The sequence below is a fragment of the Hermetia illucens genome, chromosome 3 (assembly GCF_905115235.1).
Source record: "Hermetia illucens chromosome 3, iHerIll2.2.curated.20191125, whole genome shotgun sequence".
Taxonomy (NCBI): domain Eukaryota; kingdom Metazoa; phylum Arthropoda; class Insecta; order Diptera; family Stratiomyidae; genus Hermetia; species Hermetia illucens.
Window position 1 is genome coordinate 90,198,625 of NC_051851.1, and position 25,121 is coordinate 90,223,745.

The following is a 25,121-nucleotide window of genomic DNA, read 5'->3' on the forward strand; positions in this document are numbered from 1 at the left end:
TTCACAGATGTCAAGTGTTTAAACTTAAACCCGCATTCCACGTTCAGTTCGCCCTGTCAGTTACGTCTGAACAGTCTGCATTTTATCGGCAGCCGGAACGTAATTGGGAGGCTCTGGCCTGATATTTCAAATGCTCGTATCTAGGCCTACCAGGTCCAGAGTTTAACTAATGATCTTGTGACTTGCCCGTTCGCGGTGCATTACGGACTCTTCCGGCGTAACTGTCAGGCCGAACTGAACGTGGATGGCGGGCTTTAGTTTTCGAGGTGCGCCCAAAAAGTCTTAAGGAAGAGACAGTCAACATATGATGCTTCACTTTTTCATGGAAAGATTGAAATGTACTTATATCGAGAAAAAATAATAAAAAAAAAATAATAATGTTTTTTATTTGCAAAGTCTTGAGTGCGTTTTTCAACAATGGATCATAGAGCATATGATAACAGAACCCTCAACCTACCTGTTAGAATTTTAATTAATCTTTAACAAAAGAAGCACGAGAAAAGAGAGTTGAAAATAGGCATGAATCTGGCTCGACGACGATTTGTTTGATCAAATCTATGCTGACCGGACACCGAAAATCAGGGAAGGCCTTCAATCGATAAGCGGGAATTTTGACGTGAAAAAAACCTTTGACCTTTGTGAATGAGGACATGGGCAAGGGAACCGATCGTAAGAACACCGAGCCTTTGAATATAAAGTGTGAGGGGATTGGCACCAGTAGGAACAAGCTGATAGCAGTATACGCTTCTAACTGTTATCCACCACATCACATGACTACACTTCACAGAAAAATACAAATCTTGGTCAAATTAACATGCAACAAAAGCCTCTTTCTTTCAGATGGCAGCGAAGTTCCCAAATCTGGAGGAATAATAAAATTGTTCAAAGCAATCATGTTGAGATAATCATGTGCTAAGGATCTACCTGCGGTCATTTTACGATATCAGATCAATGGCCAAAGAAGAAAAATAATAGGTGCCGTTATCAGAATATCTAAGGGATCTGCTAGTGTATGCAAAATCGTGAAGGAGACGGGCTATTTGATTTCATCACTATGCTTGGTATCATTACTTCAAACGTACCCCTACGTGCATCGGGGGCTATGCAAAGTCTCGTCGTGAGAGTACTATTACTTAGAATTTCATGTGATTATTACGGGCGAACAAAAAATACGCAAAGCACGGAATTCAACGGAAATAGACTAGGTACACTTCAATGAACTTTCTGGAAACACTTTATAGCTGTTGGAGCTCTGAATTGCACACTTTTGCAGTGCTTTGGATAGGCTTGGGCCATTACCCAAGGTAAATGCGGGAAATGACTTCTGAATCGTGCTTACAAAAATTATAGCAATACAGACTGGCAAAACTGCAGCTATTTATAGAGAATCAGGTTGGTTTTGGCTCTAAGATCTACTTTCTTTCGAAGGAGATAGTAGATGCTACTGAATGGACCGTGTGCCTTACTGATAGCGAACTCAAAGTAGGGATTGAAATTTAGGAAATCATTTAGTTTAACTACTAGCAAACCATCAATTAAGATGATCTGCTCACTATAGTACTTTCGAATTAGAGCTTCAAACTATTAGCTTCCATCTAAATGGATCTAGAGGCAAAGTATCGAGATTTTCTAAGAAAAGTACGAACTCGCGTTTTTGTCTCGTTAATTTTGATAGCCCCATCTGTGATAGTATTTCCTAAAAGCTACTTGATATTTCTGGATGACTTCTGCTATCTTGTTGGGATTGAGATTCAAAGAAAAAATAAGCGCATCATCGGCAAATTGGGTTAGGCCAGTGCCGATATCAGGGGTTGGAACGTCAACCAGAAAAATGTTATATAAAGCTGGACTGACAACGGATATTTGCGGTGCTCACGAAAATTCCTGCAATAGATAGCAGATTTCATTGCTCATGCCTACAAAAAAGACATAGGGTCGGAAATGTAATCACCGGAATGAGAAACTCGTTTTCAGTTAATTTGTAAATAATTCCTTTTACCCATATAGAGCCGAAGATCTTTTCTATGTCTAATTCACATGTTGCCGTTGATTTGTTGTTGACGTTAAGTCATATGCTCACAGTTCCGTGGGGGTAGTTTGGAGCTGGCTGCGTTTCTTGCTTAAATCTAATCTAAACTGGAATAACATTTTTGGGGTCACCATGCGAGTCAAACTAAATGCCAATGGTTCCTTAAGGGGGTCATTCCGTGTGTCGGATCCGCGGAATCGATTTTTTTTACATCAATTGTATCTTGATATAGTGTAGAAATGATTTTTTAATATTCGAGGTCGTTCGGAAATTACAGTGACTGGTAAAATGTCACATGTCAAATTTATGTCGGTTGCTATAATAGTATTTATAGGACCGAATGACGTCCGAATGGCTTTGCTAAAATCATAAAAATTGAAGCCAAGGCTTTACATGTGTTTCTTCAAGAAAGGTTTATGGACTAGGTATAGCAGATTCATGGTCAATTAAGATCGCATTCTACTTTTTAAATGCGTTTTTCCCGAAATTACAAGTTATAAATCTGCTGCCACCATAGCCCAATATCTATGCAACGAAATTCTTTCAAATTTTCAAGACATATTCAGAACATATTTCTACTGTCCGTAAACTAGGATAATGGCAATTTATTAGGTAGTTTTCTTTTTATTCATTAAAGAAGCCTTGAAAAAACACCAAAATTTACAAAAAAAAATGTTTAAAATGCCGTTTACATTTAAGATGATCACAGCGCTTCCTAGCGTGGCAGCAGAAAAACACTTTCCTTGGAGATGGGAGAATAAGCTACTCTGTATTGCAATAATGAACTATGTATCAGGCCAGTAAAATGCTCAAGCTATTAATAAATATATGGTGAAAATTTAATATTTGTACCTTTATCCAGTTCTTCACAAAAAAAAAAATAAAATAACCCCCTTAAAAACTTTTCCTAACTTTGATAGAAAGGAAACAAACCTAATTTTCAGGTTCATGAGAACCACCTTTTTTGGTAATAGTCATTGTTTATCTGGTTATTAAAAACTGCAAGAGGAAACCTATCCAAAGCTGTGGGGATATTCCTGATGGCGAAGTTAGAAGTTTAACATTTTTGGTTATAAGTGTAACTTGTGATAAACTCAAACAAGTCGGAATATCGGAAGTTCGCGCTTCGCGTATAACGGGTTTGTGTTCACCTTATGTAAGAAACTTCCACGCACATTTTTCTATGCGTATATAACTACAAATCCAACATATTCCTTCATATTTTTCCAAACTACAGTACTTACATAGATATTATGTTCACCCTAAAAAAACAAACTGCCTATTTCTGAATACTGTACATATATATGCACGCATATATAATAAATTGATCGAACCCATATTTCCGATTTACTTCGTGCAGAGAAGCATACATATGTACATATATAGTCCGTATATTAAATACTGCCGGTTTAATGTACAGATATATCTGAATTAGACACTACCCGCGAACTTCATTAGCACGCATATACTGTATACCTACATACACACATGTCTATTTGGAGTAATTGATATTCATATACAAATGACCAAAAAACTACAACAAAATAATTCTTTCCGACCCCATTCATAAGAACTCATTTCGTTGTGGTATTAACGAATTGATATGCGATGATGACGTTGAAGAATGGACGAAATTCACAAAAAAAGACAAAGTTTCACCCCCTATAACTGTGTTAATAATAGTCCGGTTTCCTTCAAACTTGATCAAATTGTGCATTATGTTATCCCTTACACCCATTTTTTAAGGTTTTGTGTGAAACAAAACCTTATTAGAATCGAGACGGTGTCTGTCTGTCCGTCTGTCCGTCTGTCTGTCTGTCTGTCTGTCTGTCTGTCTGTCTGTCACACCCGATTTATTCGGAAACGGCTGGACCGATTGTCACGAAAATTGGTGAGAGTATGTAATCTGGTGATCCCTTTACATGCAGTAAGTGGCGCCATCTTGTGTTAAGTTTAAGGAGGGGCTCCCCATACATGTGAATGGAGGGTGCAAATTTTTTTTTCACAGAATGTAGCCATGTGGGGTATCAAATAAAAGGTCTCAATTAGTACTTTTCGAAACTGGTGCAATATTTGATATTGGGTGAAACATGGAGGAGTGAGGGCTCAACATATGATCCCCAAAAAGTGTAACAGGTCTCGTTCTCAGAACCTATCCAACCGAAAAATCTGAAAAAAATCACAGTGATGCATCTCTACGAAATCTAGGCCTCAAAATATATCCGGTTCAGATATCTGCACAAATAAAGTTAATAATAGTATATTTCCACATTTTAGAAATTTACCCGGCACCCCTCTTGTGTTCATCCCAGAAGTACAAAATTTGGCATGCGTGTAATGAAGAACATAATGCACAATTTGGTTAAGTTTGAAGTCCAAATTGAAATCCTATTATTATTAACAAAGTTATAGGAGGTGAAACTTTACAATTTTTTGTGAATTTCGTGCACTCTACAACCTGCATGACGTCATCATCACATATCAATAGCACAACGAAATAAGTTCTTGTGAATTGGGTCGCAGAGAATTATTTTGTTTTAGTTTTTTTAGTTATTTGCCAGCCAGACATGTGTGCATGTAGGTATATAATATATGCGTGCTAATGAACTTTGCGGGTAGTGCCTAATTCAAATAGATATAAGAAGTAAATCGGAAATATGGGTACGATCAATTTATATACGTGCATATATGTGTACAGTATTCGGAAATAGGCAGTTTGTTTGTTTAGGGTGAGCGTAATATCTATGGCTGTAATATGTGTGTATGTCTCGTAGTTTGGAAAAATATGAAGGATTATGTTGGATTTGTAGCTAAATACGGATAGAAAAATATGCGTTGAAATTTCTTACATAAGATGATCACAAAACCTTTATATCCGAAGCGCGAGCTTCCGGTATTCCGACTTGTTATACTTCTGGGATGGACATAAGGGAGGTTGCCGAGTAAATTTCTAAAATGTGGAAATATACTGTTATTTACTTGATTTGTGCCGATATGGGAACCGGATGTATTTTGAGAATTCGAAAAGGACATTCGCTTTTCCAGCATCACTACAAATGGATTTGAAGTTACCGGATTATCCGAACCTGCTAGTTTGCGCATAAATTGTTTGTCTCGAAATTTTGCCAACATTTCTCGGATTATATTCTATGAGAATTTTTCTAAAAGAGCAATGCTTTATGATCGGTGTTAGTTTCATTTAAATTTTTATGGCAATTCCGCTTAAGATTCCTGCACCAAATCTGTTTCACCTTCATGTGTAACATATTATCATCGGATAGTGAGTTGCATTGAAAATCGTCATCAACTTGGAGAAGCTTAATATTCTTGTGTGTAACAATATTAATATCATAGCATCAGTGACCAAAAAAAAAATCCACAATTTCTTTCATCGATAAGTTAGTTGTATCAGCTATTTTTAAGGTTTTGTGGAAAGCAAAATTGTTAGTTTCGACTCAATCTTTTGTCTGTCCGTCTGTTAACTTTGTTTTTTATGTCTGGAAGCGTAAACCTTAGAAACACACTGTCGTATCAGATGGCAGTAGTGTGTGGGATTCTGAGCCACTAAACTCACCGCCACTTTTCCCATCTTCTTCGTCGCGGAATCGCCACAAAGCATTAATTCCAAAAAGAACGACGCTTTAAGCGACCAAACCTTCACACTTCGCGCCTACCTAGCGTGCTCCACTTTTCCAAGTTGTACCTCAATGCTTTTGATTACTGAGTTCATCGCGCACCACTTTGACTTAGACGTCAGCATTTCCCTGACGATATTTTTAGGGCTTATGCTACTTTTTGGAGAATCTTGCAGGCCTGATTGTGTAGAGCAGGAGATAGGCTCTGCGTCCACAAGTATGCAAACACGTTGAAGGGAAAATCATCCAACCTGAATCAGTGCAGAGTCTTCCTGTAACTACTGCACTGTGGCAAGAGTTGAGCCAGGTGGTAGTTAATCTCACCGTGTCGTCACTGAAGACACTCCGCAATATGGAGAGCCAGCGTAAGGATCCAGCGACCCCTCTGCGAGTCATCTGCCAGGTTTTTGATACCTGGCTCTGATGTGGCCACTAACGAGAACATTAGTCGTATTTCTTTTCCAACGCTTAGTTCTCAAGATCTTCTCCGTCTTCTGTTCCACAAGGTCAAGCGGAACTAACTCCAACCACGCTTTTATGGCGCTAATGGTTTCATTAGTGTACACTTCATCATCTTCAGATTTAGCACGAAACGGGGAGAGATTCTACATTATATTCTACACTGAGCCCTGTGACGTTCTTTCTGTGGCACTGTAATGCTTAGCTCTCTTAGGGCCTCTGCGAAGGTAGTTTTCAAGGAGCTTAGTTAAATAACTAAGGACATCCGTCTCAGTCAATGGGTTTTTTATCCTATCCCAGCAGACTCACTTGAACGCATTTTTGATGTCACCACGCACGGCATTTATTCGATAACATCGCGTCTCGAACCAACTTCAACAACACATTAGCGCGTAGATCGTCGAATGAGCTTCACGAAATCTAAATTGTCGCTCCGATTGGGCATCTCTGTACTCTATGCTAGGAAAAGAATATTGTAGATGACCCTTTCGAGCACCTTTCCTAGCGTGTCGATAAGGTAAATCGGGCGGTATGATGATGTGGTTTTTAAGGTTTTGTTTGCAAAACAAAACCTTATTAAAATCGGTTCAATATCCGTCTGTCTGTCTGTCCGTCTGTCTGCCTGTCTGGGAGAAATGGGATAGTTCTACACTCAAATATACTCAAATATACTCACACAACAAGCAAACACGGTCCTACGGTCCTCTTCAGACACGGATTGATTTTGTGACCACAATCAGAGCCTCGCTGAGACAAGCAACAACGGTACCAATCTATACCAAGTGCATGGCTTAGCATTCATACTGATGGATGCAAGAATTACCTAAATCTCTACCGAACTATGGAGTACGGCACCCGTGTTGATACGCAACACCACGTCGAGGCCCGAAGGTCTCTTCTCGCTTGAGCACAACCACCATGAAACTCCCACTAGGGGGGCCAACCGCAAATAACCGAGCTGTCCTCACATACAACAGGAGTTCACCCAAAGTATGTGAGTCCAGGGGCTTTCCCGGTTCCCATGGTACCAGTATACCCCTGGTAAGGTTTCGTGACCAATTTGCCACTTCAGATGAGTCCCCGTGCAGACTCGGGTCTGATCGCCCTGATTAGGCCTTTGGAGCATTCGCCTACTGCATCACGGCCGGCAAACCAAAGTGAGTACAGCGTCTCCCGGTGCCACCACTATGGAGGTTCTCCTCGGCCACTTGGTTTTGGTTTGGCCGATAGGGTTGCCGCCCCATCTTCCTCACCGCTACCTCTGAGCACCGCCGTGAGATCAACAGTTCAACACTACATTCACTGTGTCAAAGCAAAACCAAAGACCCTTTCGCAAATGATGGGGAACTTGCTATCCACCAGGAGAACAGCCGCAAGAGCATTCAGAAACTGTGGAGTCGACCTTCAGGGGTAAAATGCCTCACAAAGCATACATTGGTTCATATTGAACTAGTCCGTTGTCTTTCAGGGGAGGAATTTGTGGCAGCCCTCAAAGTTTTTTTGGGCAGACAGGAACATTGCCGAAATTTATATTGTGATAAAGTAACAAATTTCGTAGGGACTCGGAGCCAGCTAGAGAAGCTCAAGGATTCAATATATTCCATAGGGGCAAAAAAGGAAATTGGAAGAGTTTGTAGCCATAAATGCATCCTCTTCCATTTCATTTCACCAAGAGCACCGCATTGCGGTGGTCTCTCGGAGGCTCACTCCTGCCTCAACTAAACACTTATTACTCCGAAGTGTATCAACCACCTCCTTAACGTACGAAAAATTAGAAACTTGTGGTCATCGAAATCGAAGCTGTTCTCAACTCAAGACCACTAACACCCATATCGACTGACCACAATGATTTAAGTGCGCTAACACCAGATCATTTTCTGCCTGCCTTAATAAGGAACTCCAGACATCCCGGTTTTGCGCCGAGGTCACATTTAAAAGGACAGTACGTCAACTTACTCTCTTGCCACTAACAGAAAATAAGAACCAAGATACGAAAAAATATGAAAGTGAAGAAGGTACGACATCATTGGATGCGAGCTACTGAAGCAGCACACTCAGAGACCTTTTTCGAAACCAGCAGAAATCACTCAACCCCAGAAACTGGACAAGAAAGAAAAGAAAGATGTCGACAGGTGCCCTCATGGTGACCTTACTTGTGTTACTAATTACTAGACCGCTTAGTCAAGGCAAACTTATCGGGATAGAAACATTCGAATCCAACATTGCAATTTTCTTCGAAAATATTGGTACAGTCAGTTTCGTCACCAACGAACGGATCCTGGTTGAAACTCAAGTATTGATAAACAACACAATATTGGGTTGGGGAAAAAGAAACGTCGTATTTTGTCAATAGATGGCGACACGTAAACATATCCTGTGTTGTACTTATCGCATCGGATCATACTGTACGGCGATTTGAAGACGACAATCTGTGCTATAAGTGTCTCTTTGATGGTATTGTGATCGTACGTTTCAGTCTCAAGTTATAGCGTGTCAAAGATGGAGTCCACCAAGCAAGAAATTATTCACATTTTACGTTTTTACTACCTGAGAGGGAAAAATGCAACAAGACGGCCGAAAAAATTTGTGAAGTTTATGGGCCCAATATGATTCGCACAGCACAGCGTTGGTTCGATCGATTTCATTCTGGTGTAGTGGATGGCGAAGATACACCCCGTACTGGTAGGCTAATCGTCGTAGAAACCGATAAAATTGTCCAAATCATCCAAGTAGACTGGCATGTGAGCATTCGCTCGATTGGCCAGCAACTGGGTATAGACCATAAAACCGTTTGGAACCATTAGTAGAAGATTGGATTCCAAAAAAAACTGGATGTTTGGGTGCCACACGAGTTGACGCAAAAAAATCTCTTGGACCGAATCAACGCCTGCGATACAGGGTTGAAACGGAAGGAATTCGACTCATTTTTGAAGCGAATGGTGACTGGTGATGAAAAGTGGATCACGTATGACAACCTCAAGCGAAAAAGATCGTGATTGAAGTGCGGCGAGCCAGCCCAAACCATCGCGAAGCCCGGATTGATGGCCAGGAACGTTTTACTGTGTGTTTGATGGGATTGGAAGGGAATAATCTACTATGAGCTGCTCAAATATGGCCAGACCCTCAATTCGGTCCTCTACTGTGAGCAACTCGACCGTTTGAAGCAGGCGATTGACCAGAAGCGGACAGAATTGGTCAATAGGATTGGTGTTGTGTTCTACCAGGACAGCGCTCGGCCTTACACATCTTTGATGGCCCGCCAGAAGCTACGGAAGCTCGGATGGGATGTACTATCGCACCCACCGTATAGTCCGGACCTGCTACCAAGTGATTACCATCTCTTTCGGTCCATGCAAAACGCTCTTGGTGCTACCAAGTTGACTTCAAAAGAGGCTTGCGAAAACTGGCTGTTGAGTTTTTTACAAATAAGGAGGGGGGAATTTTATAACGGAGGATAATGAAGTTGCCTTCTAAATGGCAACAAGTTTGCGAAAAAAACGGCGCATATTTGACTTAAATCGGGAAATTCTAAGTATGTTAAATAAACCGTCAAATTTCGATCAGAAATACATACATACAAATAATTTCCTTTTCCCCAACAATATATTATATTACAAGAATTATGCGAGCAATTTCAATAAAGAAACCTATCATTCCCGACGCCAATCAGATGGACCAAATCAAAGATCAAATATACTTGCACAACAGATTGCTGTCAACGAAAAGGCCCAAACAAGATGCCCTAAATCTCTTCGGAAATATTGCAAACTCAAATTTTTTCGAGTCTTAGATTTAAATTAGGCAGTTCAAATGTGAAAGACCATAGCCGAAGTTATGGGTAAAGAAGATGATTTTCTTAGCATCGTCAAAAACCAAACTTCGTTAATTGAATCAACAATTAAGATAATGAAGAATGATGAAGCCGTGAAGGAAAGTTTAGAGAAATTGAAGATCAGATTCGTCAACTCATTAATACCATTAATACCACAACCTCCCAAAAGGGGATTAATTTCAACTAAAACCCTTGCAACTCTCAACTCGATGTTTCAGCTGACATTCGCCATGGAAATATCACTCCATTGCTATTACCACCTTTGGAATTAGAAGAGGAACTGTTTGCAATGAAACATCATCTACCAAAATACATACATTTTCCAGTAGATGAAGATCCCATTGGACAAATATATCAGCAAATAAGTGTATAAGGTGTATAAGATCTGCTTTCCGTCGATCACTTACTTTTTAACATAAAATACCGTTGATTGGTGAACACCAGTTTGATGTCATAAGAGTCCTTCCGATACCAACTATAATCAACAATCACTTCACGGCGATTGCAACTTGTTCTCCATATCTTGCAGTTGATACACATATAGATCAATATATGCCCCTAAGCACGAGGAGCTATCAAACTGTAGTACGATAAAAAAAACATACCTATTGCTACGGTTTTACATCCTGGGTATCACAAAGCGGCGCAAATTTGTTCCTGGGAAATAAGCTCATTGAACAAAGCAATCCAACAGAACTGTAGCTTCACCCGGGTGAGCACTTGCTCCACTTAGACTCAACTTGGAAATCAAAACCTTTGGTTGTACTCGGCAAAAGATCCCACTCAACTCAGCGCGATCTGTGAAAAGACTATAGTTCACGTGCAATTACAATCCCACATGCGCAATCAAACACGAGACGATTACTATTCAATCAAATTCATTCCAGGGACAGTTCCACATCTTCCATCAGTTTTCTAAGTAAAGACGATCTCGACAAGCCAAACTTAATATCAAGCAACCAACATGAGTACCATTGCGAATAGAAGAATTAACAGCATTACAAAAATCACTAAAAATCCAAACTGAAGCTACCCGTAATCAATTTAACATTGGATAGCTTGCGTTAAATTTCGGTACTAACATATCTTTGCCGTATTCATTTCATGGAACCGCCTCAAGGATCAATGTCGAATCAAACTTAAAGCAACACCACAATCGAATCCAGCACCAACCGAAGATTTCACAATACACACGTGAGGATCTTGAATAAATATTCAAGGCGGGGGACAACATTTTCTATCTTACAATTAAATTTGTACACTTGCATGCCAGTTACCTGTAATCTTATGCCTGTAAAACGCATGCTATTCACATTGTGGATTTAAAGGCGATGTTCTGGCTATTGAACAGTGCATCAAAATACTCAACCTATCGATCCAATTTGTCCATATGATTGGAAATTTTCCTCTTTATGTCAGAGGAATTCATATCGAAATGTATAGGGATTCATTCTGCTGAACTGTTGGTTATTACTTGCTTTTGCGTTTGCTCCTTGTACTTCTAAAGTTCGCAAACCTGTTGGCAAACCTAGGCTTCCCTCTTCGGTCTTTGGAGCCGCTTCTCCACTCAACAAAGTTCATGATGAATCTCTGCGCATGCTCGCGTTCTTTGAAATTGCTGCATTGCCGGTATCCAGCATTCATCCGTCCCGTTGCAAACTTATAATCATCATCGAACCAGTCATTCCGACTTTCCTTGCGACTAGGGCAGAATATATTATATAATACTTCTGGCTATACCAATCATAACGTTCTTCAGGTGGTTGTGATGATTATTTGCCGCTGCTTCACCTCCTGAATCTGTTAGCTCCGGTAATTGCGGGATCCACTTTCCTCTTATAAGTTTTACGAAGAACCTTGTTACGGATGATTTTAGTATTCACTCTGACTTGACTGTCAGAAGGGATTCGACGTTGTTATTCGAGCCCAGAGCGCCATGTCAATGAGAAAGTGACCCTATATGTTCCGACATTTATTAAGGCTGAAAGGTTGCGGCGTGCGATTAACCTGTAGTCAATTTGGTTGATACTGGTCCCATCTAGAGAAGCCCACTTTTGTTTGTGAATCTCTTCCTCTCACTATTATGATTGCTAACAATGCACAAAGGTCAAAATACTGCATGAAATGGATCCAATAATTGCACTTAACATTCCAAAACGCATATAAATGCAGGCGTGAAGTACTGAAAAAGTTTTTGACAATGAGTTTTTCATTCCCCCGTGTATGTATTACTACCTTAAATTCAAGACAGGGGTACAATATGTTGCAAACATTTTTACAAGAAATTCCCAGTTGCGATTGTTAGCCCCAAGATTATGTAAGTATTGGCACTTGGTAGAATATTTGTAAATACAACTTTGGTGTATACTTCGCCAAGCAGAAGCAAGGATATCTTTCCTGTGAAATCTCCTAGAGAAAAGAGATCCATTTTTCACAGAGATATTCTCCAATCTTTGAAAAAGAAATGCAATAAAAAGGTTTCCGGATTGCCCGCAACTACATATAATTCCCTCTTGATAACGCTTCAAATTTGCACCACAAGTCATTCCAAAAGCAATTGTTCCCCTAACAATTAACCTTCGAAGCAATTACGAGAATTTCGTGAAAAGCAAGTCCACTTCCCCCATTTTTCAGGCTCCTACTATATATAATTAATTATGATAGTTATATTTTCCTCTATCAACGAGAATAATCCCAAACCCCTCTTTCAGGATCCGGAATTCAACCCCGAGAAAGTGGTACAAAAAAGTGTAGCAGCAGCTGGCCTCTGTGCCTGGATCATAAATCTCCATAAATATCATCAAGTTTTTCAGATAGTCGGTCCGAAGCAACACGCCCTTGAAAGCTCCCAAATGGAACTAAATGATGCTCGCGAACGTTTGAAATTCCTGAAGGGAAAGATTGACGAACTGGAACAAAAATTATCCGCGATTCAATGCGAATTCGAGGGTGCTCTAAATGAAAAGCAAAAGTGCCAGAAGGTTGCGGACAAAACGTCAGCCACAATTAGTTTGGCCCATCGTTTAGTAAACGGACTTGCTAATGAAAATGTTCGCTGGAAGGAGCTCATATACAGGTAAATGGGACCCGGCTAACCCCAATCCACTGCATGATATAAGAGTTGTCGTGCAAAATAAGAGAAAAATAATTTCAGGATTCTTTTGGAGAAGAAGTGTGATGTGACTGCGTGTGTGTTAGTCAGTTATTACTCAAATGTACTTCCAAAAGTTTTCTAATTATCTCTAACGAAACTATTCTCCAAGAAACCAAAATGTACTCCCAACTTTGTCTGCTGGAATAATCGAATCTTCCAGTTTAAGATGATGTTAATTTTTCGTATTTACCCATTCTCCGGGTAGGATCAATACAATTGGGAAACTAAAATCTTGATTACTCCTTGTAACCGGCAATTCTTTTCAGCTTGCCAAGGACGTTATGGCTACATCACGTGGCTATGCTTTCGCGTGATTGTTCTCAATTTCACTCCTTGAATTTGTGACGTTAATTCAAACGCGTTTTTGTTGGTGGGCGACCTGATTGATGAATTATATACAAAAGCGATAAAAGACGAAGGGGTTTATATTGTTTGACCCTTTGTAGATAGTAATGAAATTCTCATTTATGTACAGAGGGTGATTAAGCAAAGAGAAACGAAAAGTATCTGCCCAATCGTAACTTTAATGAAGAACTTCCAAGGCGTGGGCGAAAAAATTGTTACCTCCTCTTCTAGGATAACACGAACGGTTCATTAAAATGAGATTACTGCAGATAAGCAAACTTCCTGAGTTCAAAGTACGATTCATTTTCAGTTTGAAGCGAAGATTTAAATACTTTCTAACATCAAAATTTAGGAGATCACCATTATGAGAACATGGAGAAAATAAAAATTCATTTAGTACAATATTTTTCCAAATCAATTATGTAACGAGAACCCGTCTTAAATGAATGTGGGATATTCCCTAGTTTCCTCGACATTTCTATTATCCAGAAATAAAGACAATTATGCCCTGTGAATTGGGGCTTAAAAGTACACACAAAGTCTTCCCTGCTTATCATAAGGGGGAACTCACGCGGAGAAAAATGCTCAAACCTGCAAATTTTCAAACTTTACTAATGCCGAAACGTCAACAACGGCTCAGATAGGGACTGACCTCACCCCGAAGGCTTTTCACTATCGAAAACGGGCTTTATTGATCCCTGCGAAGAATCGAGGGCGTAATGCGCTAAAATAACGATACCGAACGGAATCCCGACAAGTTCAACGTAATGTGCCCTGTAAAACAAGGGGAGATCGCTATTGCACTGATTAGAGAAGCAGAAGAAGCACCAGAACGCAGTGATTTCAGAGGTTTATATCGTATCATGAAAGACCTTGCATGTGTTCGGAAAACTTTGGGTGGTTCTGCGAAGGACGTTAACAGTCGACTCCACATCCACGATGATGATCAACTCAAGAGGTGGAAGAAGTTCTTAATCGTATCACTTCCGATGATCCCGTCGCAAACATAATAGCTAAAATAATTCTGGGTAATGCGTCCCAGAATTATTTGAGCTATTATGTTTGCGAACATCTCAAAACCTTGGATATTCTCTTTACCTGTCCATCGATTTTGAGAAAAAATTTCGATAGCGTGAACAGGGAGTGTATCTGGAATGCTTTACCCAGGAGGGGTATTTCAGAGAAATTAATAACTATTATCAGGGGATTTGGAAAGAGAGGCAAGTAAAGGTGGACTGAAGATCAATACCAACAAAACCAAGGTTCTCAGTCTGAGAGGTCATGGCGTTTGCATTAATGAGTAAAGCATCGAAATCGTCGATCAATTTATATATCTTGGAACCGTTGTTACAGCCGACAGTAGCCCGAACTGGATGTTCCCGACTCATTAACTTCCCTAGATCTGCTTTCGTTGTCTTTTCTCAAATTTGATAATACAGTTATCTCAGTACCAAAATCAGGTTAAGACTGTTCTGTGCTAATGCTCTGTCAATGTTGCTATATGGAGGCAGCACCTGGAAAGTATCCCCCACTGTCACTTGAAAGCTCCAATCCTTCGTCAAAACTTGTCTGGCTCATATCATCGGAGTAAGTTTCCCTGATATTATTACAAGCTTAGAACTGGTCGGCTTACAAGGGTTGTACCCGAAGGCGTTGTGATCGGAAAATTGAAACGGCAATTGATAGATTACTCTTTAAGGAGGGGCGACAATTGAGTTGCTAACTACGATATGCAGCGGAATCCACTCTTCCAAGATGGTCGGGGGCAGGAACGGCAAAATTATTAGTACTACATGGAAATGACGTCCTTATAGCTAAACTAATTATTGCCAATCTGCCCAAGACCTCCTCCCCCACAGTGTACCTGAGAACAAAATCAATATTGTCATTATTTGTGAGCAGTATAAAGATCTCAGCGGCTTCCGACCGGCTTCAGTAAGTACTAACCACACGATTATATTTGGTGAAAAAAAATTACACCCACCTCTTAAATTCGATGTAGAATGATGTGACTCACTTTGTGCGTGAGCCTTTACAATTCCCACCTTTCTACCAAATTTATATTTCCACTGTCCAGGAGACCCGTCAAAGTTACAACGGAACCTAAGGAGCAGGTACTTAAAGCTGCGAAAGAAATAGCAAAGGTTAGGCCCCTAACTTGCATACTATCCAGATCAAAGCTCTTAAGACAATCAAAATATGTTTGCCCATATAATGAAAGAAATTAAGCAACCACTCTTTCTCGAGCTAAGCAGTTCCATAGTTGTACCTTCGCGCTACAGATCGTGTGCCCTCTAGATAATGCTAGCAAATTCATTCCAAAGAATATTTGTGAACGACTACTACCGATTACCGACTACCGAAAAAAATTGTCTCGGATGAAATTATTCAGCCGCCTAATCTTGTAGTTAACATAATTGAAGACGCGTTCAGGAAGGATAAATGCTGCCCAATGAAAATCTTCGATGCGAAAAGTGGCGACAATTTCGCGAGATGACATAGAATACTCCAGTCCCTAATCAAATTAGGCAAGTCAAAGTACCTGGTGTATATAATAACCGAATTTCTAATCGAGAAGTTCCTGGGCTGCGATTTAGACGAAGGATGAAAAATATATCGCGCAATTTTCAGTATCCCACAAGGGAACATACTAGGTATACTCTTGTGGATAATTATCCGACAGATAGTTATTTCATGCTTCCTCGGAAAAGCCTGTGAACAGACAGAATCTTATCAGATATTCAAAGATGAATTGTGCTAAGTTATGGCTGTGGACATTTAATGCAGTCTTCGGATAATATCATAGAAGTCGAAAAGCCAATGACAGCCAGATAGAGTTTTCAAAGCTTTCCCCTTGCTATTAGCACAATCATGAATTGTGACCACACACCGGTATAAAAGCGTTGATGCTTTCTTCTGCGAGGTACTTTGAGTACAGAACCGTAACATATGTACATGCCTCGCAAAGTATATACATTTAGTATGTCAAACTATCCGATTTAGTCCTCTTTTTCCTTAGTCTTTGTCGTGTTTAGAAGCGAAGTCAGCTGGTGTCGATTGAGGCGTAACGCCTAAGGCGGAATCAATTTGGTGGCTGGGCTGGGTAACGTTGCAACCTTTAGTGTAAAGAATGCAAAATGGAAGATATTTATTGAGACTCTAGTCACACTACAGGGTCTAAATTCAGATTTCCCCGAGCCTATTTCAGTTTACAGCTTAAAAAAAATCTATTTCGCTCGAAACGTCTCACTATAGGGTCTAACCTCTTACTGCACAAGACAATGATCTTGCCCGTCCTTATGTATTCCTTGGAAACAAACTCTTGCGAACTCTTGGCCGCGTTCGAGGGAAGAATTCTCCGAAGGATTTTTGGCCCATACATCAGGATCGATGATTCCGTACCCTACATAACAACGAAATCGATACCACGACCGTCAAGTTGTGGATAAAATCCGGCTCAACAGGTTGCGGTGGACGGGTGACTTAATCCGGATGGCTGACAATGATCCAGCCCGGAAAGTCTATAAGGGCAATATCTATGGTAGAAAAAGAAGACGAGGGAGACCCAACCTGAGATGAAGCGATGGCGTAGGTCAGGACGCCAGACAGCTTATAGGGATATCGAATTGGTGGACCTCGGCGCAAAACCGGGATGTCTGGAGTTCCTTGAGAGAATCCACCACAAATTAGTAGAAGAAATGGAAGTATTCACAAAGTAGTCATTGGAGACACCACATCTCGTTTGAGATACCACATCGTTCTTAGAAGATGAATTGAACGAAACCACGGGGAATTAAACTATGAGGACATACAGTTCTTTGCTCGACTTTTATCATCGATCTGGTTCCGCCCATTCACCATTCAACTCGAAATGCACTAATAGTGCCGCGAATCTGGAGCATCTTGGATTTCATGGATTTTCGCGGGCAAAATAATTTGTGTCAGACATCAATACAGAATTGCAATTGGGATAAGAAGAATTCAGGAGAAAAAAAGAAAAATATAGAGAACCACTAAAAACCGTCGTTAAAAACTTTTGGAAATCACACATATATCAGGTTCACCATAGACCCCAGGCTCCTTCCTCTAAAAGTGTATGAGGTCCAGATATTCACAAGGGTCCTGCTTCGCGAATGTTTCGAGCAATAAATTCGCGCTCACATTCATTGTTCGACTAGCCCATTCCACAGCCCACGCCATAAAATACCTTACTATGATTTTCGGGTATCGTCCTCTCGCGTTCAGAACCAGAGCGCGCGTATGACTTGCGAAGTCAAGGGTGTGCCCTGGTTGCACCGGATAATACTCGGCAAGGATAACGCTGAGTGGAACATAGTAGCTATTTTACTGGATTCCTTTCACTTTTACTCTGATGAACCCAAAACCACCCCCCCCCCCGCGCCCCCCATTATTTCCTGAAACCCATTTCGATTTGGCATTTCATTTGTTTCACATGCCAGCCCCGTCATTTCGATATGGCTCACTAATTATTTCCAGATGGATATCCTTCTCGCATCTATCTATGACATCCCTAACCCACATAGCAATTTTCACCATACCGAATGATACGATTATGAAAGCCTCAGGATTACTTGGCTTTACAAAGGAGTTTCTGATACATTTGAGGAGACATTAGGATGATTAAACAACTCAAATGAACCCGACGTCTATCTCATAGGGTTCACTTGCAGGAGAAAAATCTTCACTTTCACACTTATTTTCGCCTCACTTTTCTGTAAAAATGCCAATAATTTTTATTCGTTCAGCTTACGGGAACGAATAAGCACCCTACCGGGCGATGTTCTACTCATATCATCCTTCTTATCGTACGTGGGTTGCTTTACTAGAGCATACCGTCAAGAGTTATACGGACGCATGTGGATTCCCATGTTCAAAAATATTGAGGTTAATATCTCTTTTACTATCTATTGCTTTGCCTAACATCTGTGTTTTCAGCCATCAATACCACATACAGCGGAAGTTGACCCTCTGAAGCTGATCTGCGACGAGGCTCAAATTGCAATTTGGCACAATGAAGGTTTACCCAGAGATCAGATGTCCACAGAAAATGCCGCCATTTTGACTAATTCCAGCAGGTGGGCTCTTATGGTGGACCCGCAGTTGTAAGTTCAAGTTATCCTTTTTATAAACACATGCTTAAGACATTCCTTTTTAGGCAAGGTATGAAATGGATAAAAAGGAAATATGGAGATGATTTGGTAATACTTCGGCTGACACAGAAAGGATACTTAGATACTCTCGAGGCTTCGATGGCACGCGGAGATACTGTTCTCATTGAATACATCGAGGAATCAATAGACCCTATCCTCGAACCTCTTCTCAGTAGAACACTTATCAAGCGAGGTCTCTTCATCAAGATAGGCGACAAAGAGATGGATTACAGCTCAAACTTCAAGCTTATCCTACACACAAAGCTAGCAAACCCACATTTTAAGCCTGAAATACAAGCACACACAACGTTGATTAACTTTACGGTAACCCGTGAAGGGTTAGAAGATCAACTTCTGGCGGAGGTAATCAGAGCCGAACGTGCAGACTTAGAAGAAATGAAAAATCAAGTGACAATCCAACAAAATACATTCCGAATAACTTTAAAGAGTTTGGAAGATGAGCTGTTGGCATGTTTAGCTACGGCTCGGAAAAATGTTCTGGAAGATCACAGTCTTGTCGAAAACCTTGAAGCAACAAAACGGACAGTCACTGAAATCGAAATTAAAGTCTCTGAGGCGAAAACGGCAACAAAGAAAATCGACGAATCGCGAAACCACTACCGCCCCGCAGCTCTCAGAGCTTCAATCCTGTATTTCGTTCTTACTGATCTGCAAAAAATAAATCCAATATATGTTTTCTCATTGAAGTCATTCGTGACGGTGTTCAAACGAGCGATATCAACCACGTATGAACAGCGGAACCTGAAGGAGCGGGTGGAGTACTTGGTGAAGTGTATTACTTACGAGATCTTCCAATACACCCTACGAGGTCTCTTTGAGAGAGACAAACTCACCTTCGTCAGTCATATGATTTTGCAGATTCTCATGCATTCTGAACAAATCCCCAAGGAAGAAATGGATTTTTTATTTCGATATCCTTATGATCAGAATGCAATCTCCCCCCTCCCATTCGTGTCGAATGCAGCATGGGGTGGGATCAGAAGTTTAGCTATGATTGAGCCATTCTATGGGCTAGACACTGATATGGAAGAGTTTCCAAGGCGATGGAAGCAATATATTGAAAGTGAATACGCTGAGAAAATGCAGCTTCCTGGCGAATGGAAAAACCGAACTCCGCTTCAAAAGTTGTGCATTATTCGATGTTTGCGACCCGAGAGGATTTGCCACTTTATGAAGTAAGTGTTTTTGTCTCTAATTCCTCCAAAAATTTCTCCAAGCAAGTTCAATATTGCTAAAATTCAAATTCTTTGATTACAGAGCGTTTACGGAAGAAATACTTGGCCCCGAGTATGGAGTTTACAGAAGAATCAACTTTCAGGATACATTCAAGGAATCAAACGCTGCCATCCCAATATTTTTTGTGTTATCTCCAGGGGTAAATCCATTAGCAGATGTTGAAAAATTGGGGGCGGCAATGAATATGACCATAGACAATGGAACCTTTCATAACATATCGCTTGGACAAGACCAAGAAGAGCTTGCTGAAAGGGTCCTGAAAATTTCCATTGAATCAGGACACTGGGTTGCCCTTCAAAATATACATTTGGTTGCAAATTGGCTTTCAAGATTAGAGAAACTCGTGGAAAGTTTCTCAGAAAATGTCAACCCCGAATTTAGGCTGTTTATAACAGCCGAACCAGCTCCGTACCATGAATGCCATATTATTCCGAGAGGAATCCTAGAACCGTCATTGAAGATCGTTGAAGAACCTCCAAGTGGCATAGGTGCAAACTTCCACAAGGCATTAGACAATTTTTCCTACGAGACATTTGAGGAGTGCTCGCATGAAAGTGAAATGAAGGCTATTTTATTTTCGTTGTGCTACTTCCATGCAGTGGTTGCCGAAAGACGTAAGTTTGAGACACTAGGATGGAATAATACGTACCCATTCAACTACGGGGACCTCGTTATTAGTGCGGATATACTTCGAAACTATCTTAATGAAAGTAACCAAGTTCCTTGGGAGGATCTTAGATATTTATTTGGAGAAATAATCTACGGTGGTCACATCACTGATAACTGGGACCGACGTCTTTGCCAAACGTATTTAGAAGAAATAATGCAGCAAGACCTAGTAGATGGCGACTTCTATCTTTGCCCTGGATTTCCTGCGCCTCCGAATATGGATTTCGCTCGATATCATGAGTACATTGACGAGAACCTCCCAGAGGAAACCCCAACCTTGTACGGTCTTTGCGCCAATGCCGAAATAGCTCTCCTTCATTCTGGTTCAGAGAATCTTCTAAAGACATTATTAGAACTGCAGCCGCGAGAATCCAACATACATAGTAGTAGCCACCAACCTAGAGAAGAAATTGTGCGAATAATTGTAGCAGACACTCTGGACAAACTACAGGACGAATTTTGTATGACGGAAATTACAAGTAAAGTAACGAAAGTTACACCATACGTAGTTGTCGCGTTGCAGGAGTGTGAAAGAATGAATATTCTCATGAAAGAAATGAGACGATCCTTAAAGGAACTTCTGCTCAGCTTGAAAGGCGAGTTAGCAATGACTGCAGAAATGGAAACATTACTAGATGCATTGTTCTATGGTAATGTGCCCAGAAAGTGGGAAAAATATGCTTACCCTAGCCTTTTGCCCTTCCATCAATGGTTCGCGGATTTAACACTTCGTATTAAAGAGCTTCAGGGTTGGTGCTCAGACTTTGTACTTCCTTCTTCCATTTGGTTGGGAGGTTTCTTCAACCCTCAAAGTCTACTAACGGCGATCAGGCAAGAGGCTGCTCGCAGAAATAAGCTTCCCTTAGACAACATGTGTTTGACTACTGAAGTAACAAAGAAGTTTCGAGACGACGTAAACTCAGCACCTTTAGATGGAGCATTCATAAACGGTTTATTTTTGGAAGGAGCCGACTGGGATTGCAATCTTGATTCCATAGTTAACCTAAGTCCGAGGGAGTTGTACTCACTCATGCCAGTTATACATGCTAAAGCAGTGGTTCAAGAGAAAACCGACACGGATGGCGTATATCAATGTCCGGTTTACAAAACAAGGTAAGCAACGCTTTTTCTGTGGAAATTATTTACATTGATCATCAATCGACATCAGCCACTAACTGTTTTGGGTAGAATTCTAGTAATCCAATTGAATTTCGAATCTAAGACAAAAAGGCATAAACACAATATGGCGCAGTTTTCAACGTTTCTTTAATAATCTTCCACTCCGTGATTAATGTTATGTTTCCAGTAACTTCTATTTTAAGAAACATCAATTCCCGACACCTCATTAGCAATACGAAAAGACGTCTATTCGTCAAATTCTTCTCTAGTTTTGTTCAGATATGAAGAGTCACTATAGTACTGACCCCCGAAAAATAACAAATCATCATCAACAGCGCAACAACCAGTATCCGTAGCTTACTCCAAACTACAATTTTATTTTACACTGTATATATAATTCGGGAGCACCTTACCTCCTTCATCAGTACAAAGCTACTAAAAAACAATTGCGACTATACGGTTCTATTTATACTTAAACACTAATTATCTAAATTAATTTTGAGGGGCAATTACCGGAATCTGCATTTAAGGGGATCATCCCGTGTGAAGGCCGTCTTTTTCGCCTATTTAGAAATTTTTTGTGAAGAACTGGATAAAAATACGAATATGAATTTTTCACCATAGGTTTGCTAATGTCTTGAGCGTGCATAGTAATTTTGCCAGCCCAATCGCATAGTTCTTTATTGAAATACAGAGCAATTTATACACCTATCTCCAAAAAAGGTGTTTTTTTGCTGCCACGCTAGAGGGCGCTGCGATCATCTTATAGAAAAAAAGTAAACGGAATTTTAACGTACAGACCTAACTACAGCCCGCAAACTAAGATTGTTAAAAAATATTAAAAGCTAAATTTTTGATGCCGTATTAAACTTTTTTTTGGGAATTTTGGTGTTTTCCCACGACTTATTCAATGAATAACAAGAAAACTACTGAATGAATCACAATTATCCTAGTTTGCGGACCGTAGAAATATGTTCTGAATAAGTCCTGAAAATTTCAAAGAATTTGGTTTGGGTAGATTTTAGACTATGGTGGCAGCAGATTTTCAACATGCAGTTTCGAGAAAATCGCATTTAAAAAGTAGAATGCGATTTTTAGTCATAAAACTTTAACTGACCATTAAGTTGCTATACCTAGTCCATATAACTTAAGTTTCTTCAAGAAACACATGTACGGCCTTGGCTTCAATTCATGTCTCTTTAGCGAAGTCATTCGAACGTCATTCGGACCGATAAATACCCGCTAAATTACAGCGACCGACATAAATCTGGCATGTGACTAATTACGTCTTTAACACTATAATTTCCGAACGACTCCGAATCAAAAGATCACTTTGCGCATATATTCTACACTATATCTAGAGACAATTGAAGCCAGAAAAAAATCGATTTCGCGGATCCGACACACGGGATGACCCCCTTAATAACTGCGTCGCGTCTACTCTCCAAATTGCTAGACTTCCCAAGGATCCAAGTTGTCATTCGATTTGTATGATGCAAGAGTTCAAGATTTTCGCGTTGAATGGTATGGGCTTCCTCGACTATGTGCGCTGCTACTGATGATCTTATGGACCACTTTTGTTTCCGAACACTACTTACCGCTTCCTTGATGTGCTCAGTAAATCTAGTCGTTATCAGGCGTTTAGTTTGTCCTATGCACGTTATTCGGTAGATCCCGCTTTTTTCCTCCGCTGCTAAAGGATCCTTGACGCTTCCCAGTAAATTCCGCAAGGTGGACGATCGACTCCAACCTACGACTTCCAGTTGGAACTTTCTTACCCAATTCCTGATGCTGCTTAATAGGTAGGAATACGGGATATTTATCCGTCTGGTGGCGAAAATAGTGTTGTATTGGCATGCCTATTGTGTTGCTTGATTTTCCTTCGAATCAATTTCTCAATAGTCTGAGGATTATACCGATTCTTAATAGCGATGTCAATAATATTCCCTCGTTCCTTATTGAAACCGTATTCTGAAAGAAGGTATGTGATCAGTCGGTGAATCATGCAATTATAGGGAGCCATTTTTTGGGAAAATGTGTGGTGTGAAGTTGCTGGTATCGTTCTTTGCGTTGCTGTAGGTTTAGGGTATATCTCGAACTTAAGCTTCCCGCTATCCCACCTGGCAAGATAGAGGAGAATATCTGATAGATGGTACTCAGCAACGTGATACCTCCATAATTGCTGCATTGTGTGATATCCCCTTTTCCCGCCCATGTTCTGGATATTGAGCAGCTCATCAAAATACTCAATCCTTCATCCAATATGCCCATTCTGTCGGAAATCAGATTTCCCTCTTTGTCTCGGCAGGAGGCATCGAGGTTTGTAATGCTTCATCCTGCTGACTTGCTGATAAAACTTCCGCAGTTGGAGCGGTTGCTCCCTGTACCTTTAAAATTCATGAACCTATTGGTTCTCTCAGGCTTCGTTTTTCGTCTGTGAAGTCGCTTCTCCGCTCGCCGGAATTCGTGATAAGTCTCCACGCGTCCCCGCGTTATTTGAGAATGCAACACTACTCGGCATGCAGCATTCTTCCGTTCCGTAGCTAGCTTACATTCATCAGCAAACAAGCCGTTTTAACTCTCTTTGCGGCTGGGGCCAAGTATGTTTGTGGTCGTATTTATGATAACGTTCTTCAGGTGATTGTGATGATCTTTTGTTGATGCTTCATCTCCAGGATCTCTGTTGGTTGCGGTTTTTGCTGCATCCATTTGTGGGGGGCTGTGTTGTGGATGGCTTCAGTGTTAATTTTCAACTGATTGTCAAAGGGGATTTTGGGCGGTGTTGTTATTCGAGCTCACAGCACCATGCAAACAAGATAGTGGTACAAGTCTATATTGGCCCCCCTATATGTTCTGATATTCATCAAGGCTGAGAGGAGGCGGCATCAATTTGATTGAAAGTGGTTCGTTCCGTCCTGAGACGCCCACGTTTGTTTGTGGATCAGTTTTCGCTCAAAATAGGCACTTACAACAATCATTTCGTGTGACACTGTTAATTAAATAGTCCATTATCATTTGTATTTTGAAGTAAGATATGGGATTCAACGTATCCCCTGAATATGGACTCCCTCCCTACTTAGCAGCTAAAATCCTCAAGTATGATTTTGACATCATACCTGGGAAAGGCTTCGAAGGTTCTTTCTGCTGCCTCGTAGAAGGTATCTTTCTCCGACTCTGCAGTCTCCCCAGTAGAGGCGTGAACGTTAATGAGGTTTATATTTCTAAATTTGCCTCACAAGCGGAGAGTACCCAGCCTTTCGCTTATATTTTGGGCCGACTAAGAAACCTACTCCGAGCACATGGTTTACTGGATGACCACTATAATAAATGGTGTAGTAGCTCTTCTCCAGAAAACCGATTCCTGTCCATCGCATTTCTTGCAACGCTGTTACATCAGCCTTATATTGGGAAAGGGTATCTGCTCAGCAGCATTCGGTCTGTATAGGAAGTG

General features: G+C 40.6%; 1 protein-coding gene across 2 annotated transcripts in view; it reads left to right on the forward strand.

The window, feature by feature from the left end:
- LOC119652359 (dynein beta chain, ciliary) overlaps positions 1–25,121 on the forward strand; it is a 155,248-nt gene that overhangs the window by 120,581 nt on the left and 9,546 nt on the right. For both annotated transcript variants that reach the window (XM_038056444.1, XM_038056445.1), the window contains exons 27-31: positions 12,667–13,031; positions 18,221–18,359; positions 18,411–18,577; positions 18,631–19,821; positions 19,904–21,664. In XM_038056444.1, the coding sequence (XP_037912372.1) occupies positions 12,667–13,031; positions 18,221–18,359; positions 18,411–18,577; positions 18,631–19,821; positions 19,904–21,664 (3,623 nt within the window). The remainder of the gene's footprint in view (positions 1–12,666; positions 13,032–18,220; positions 18,360–18,410; positions 18,578–18,630; positions 19,822–19,903; positions 21,665–25,121) is intronic.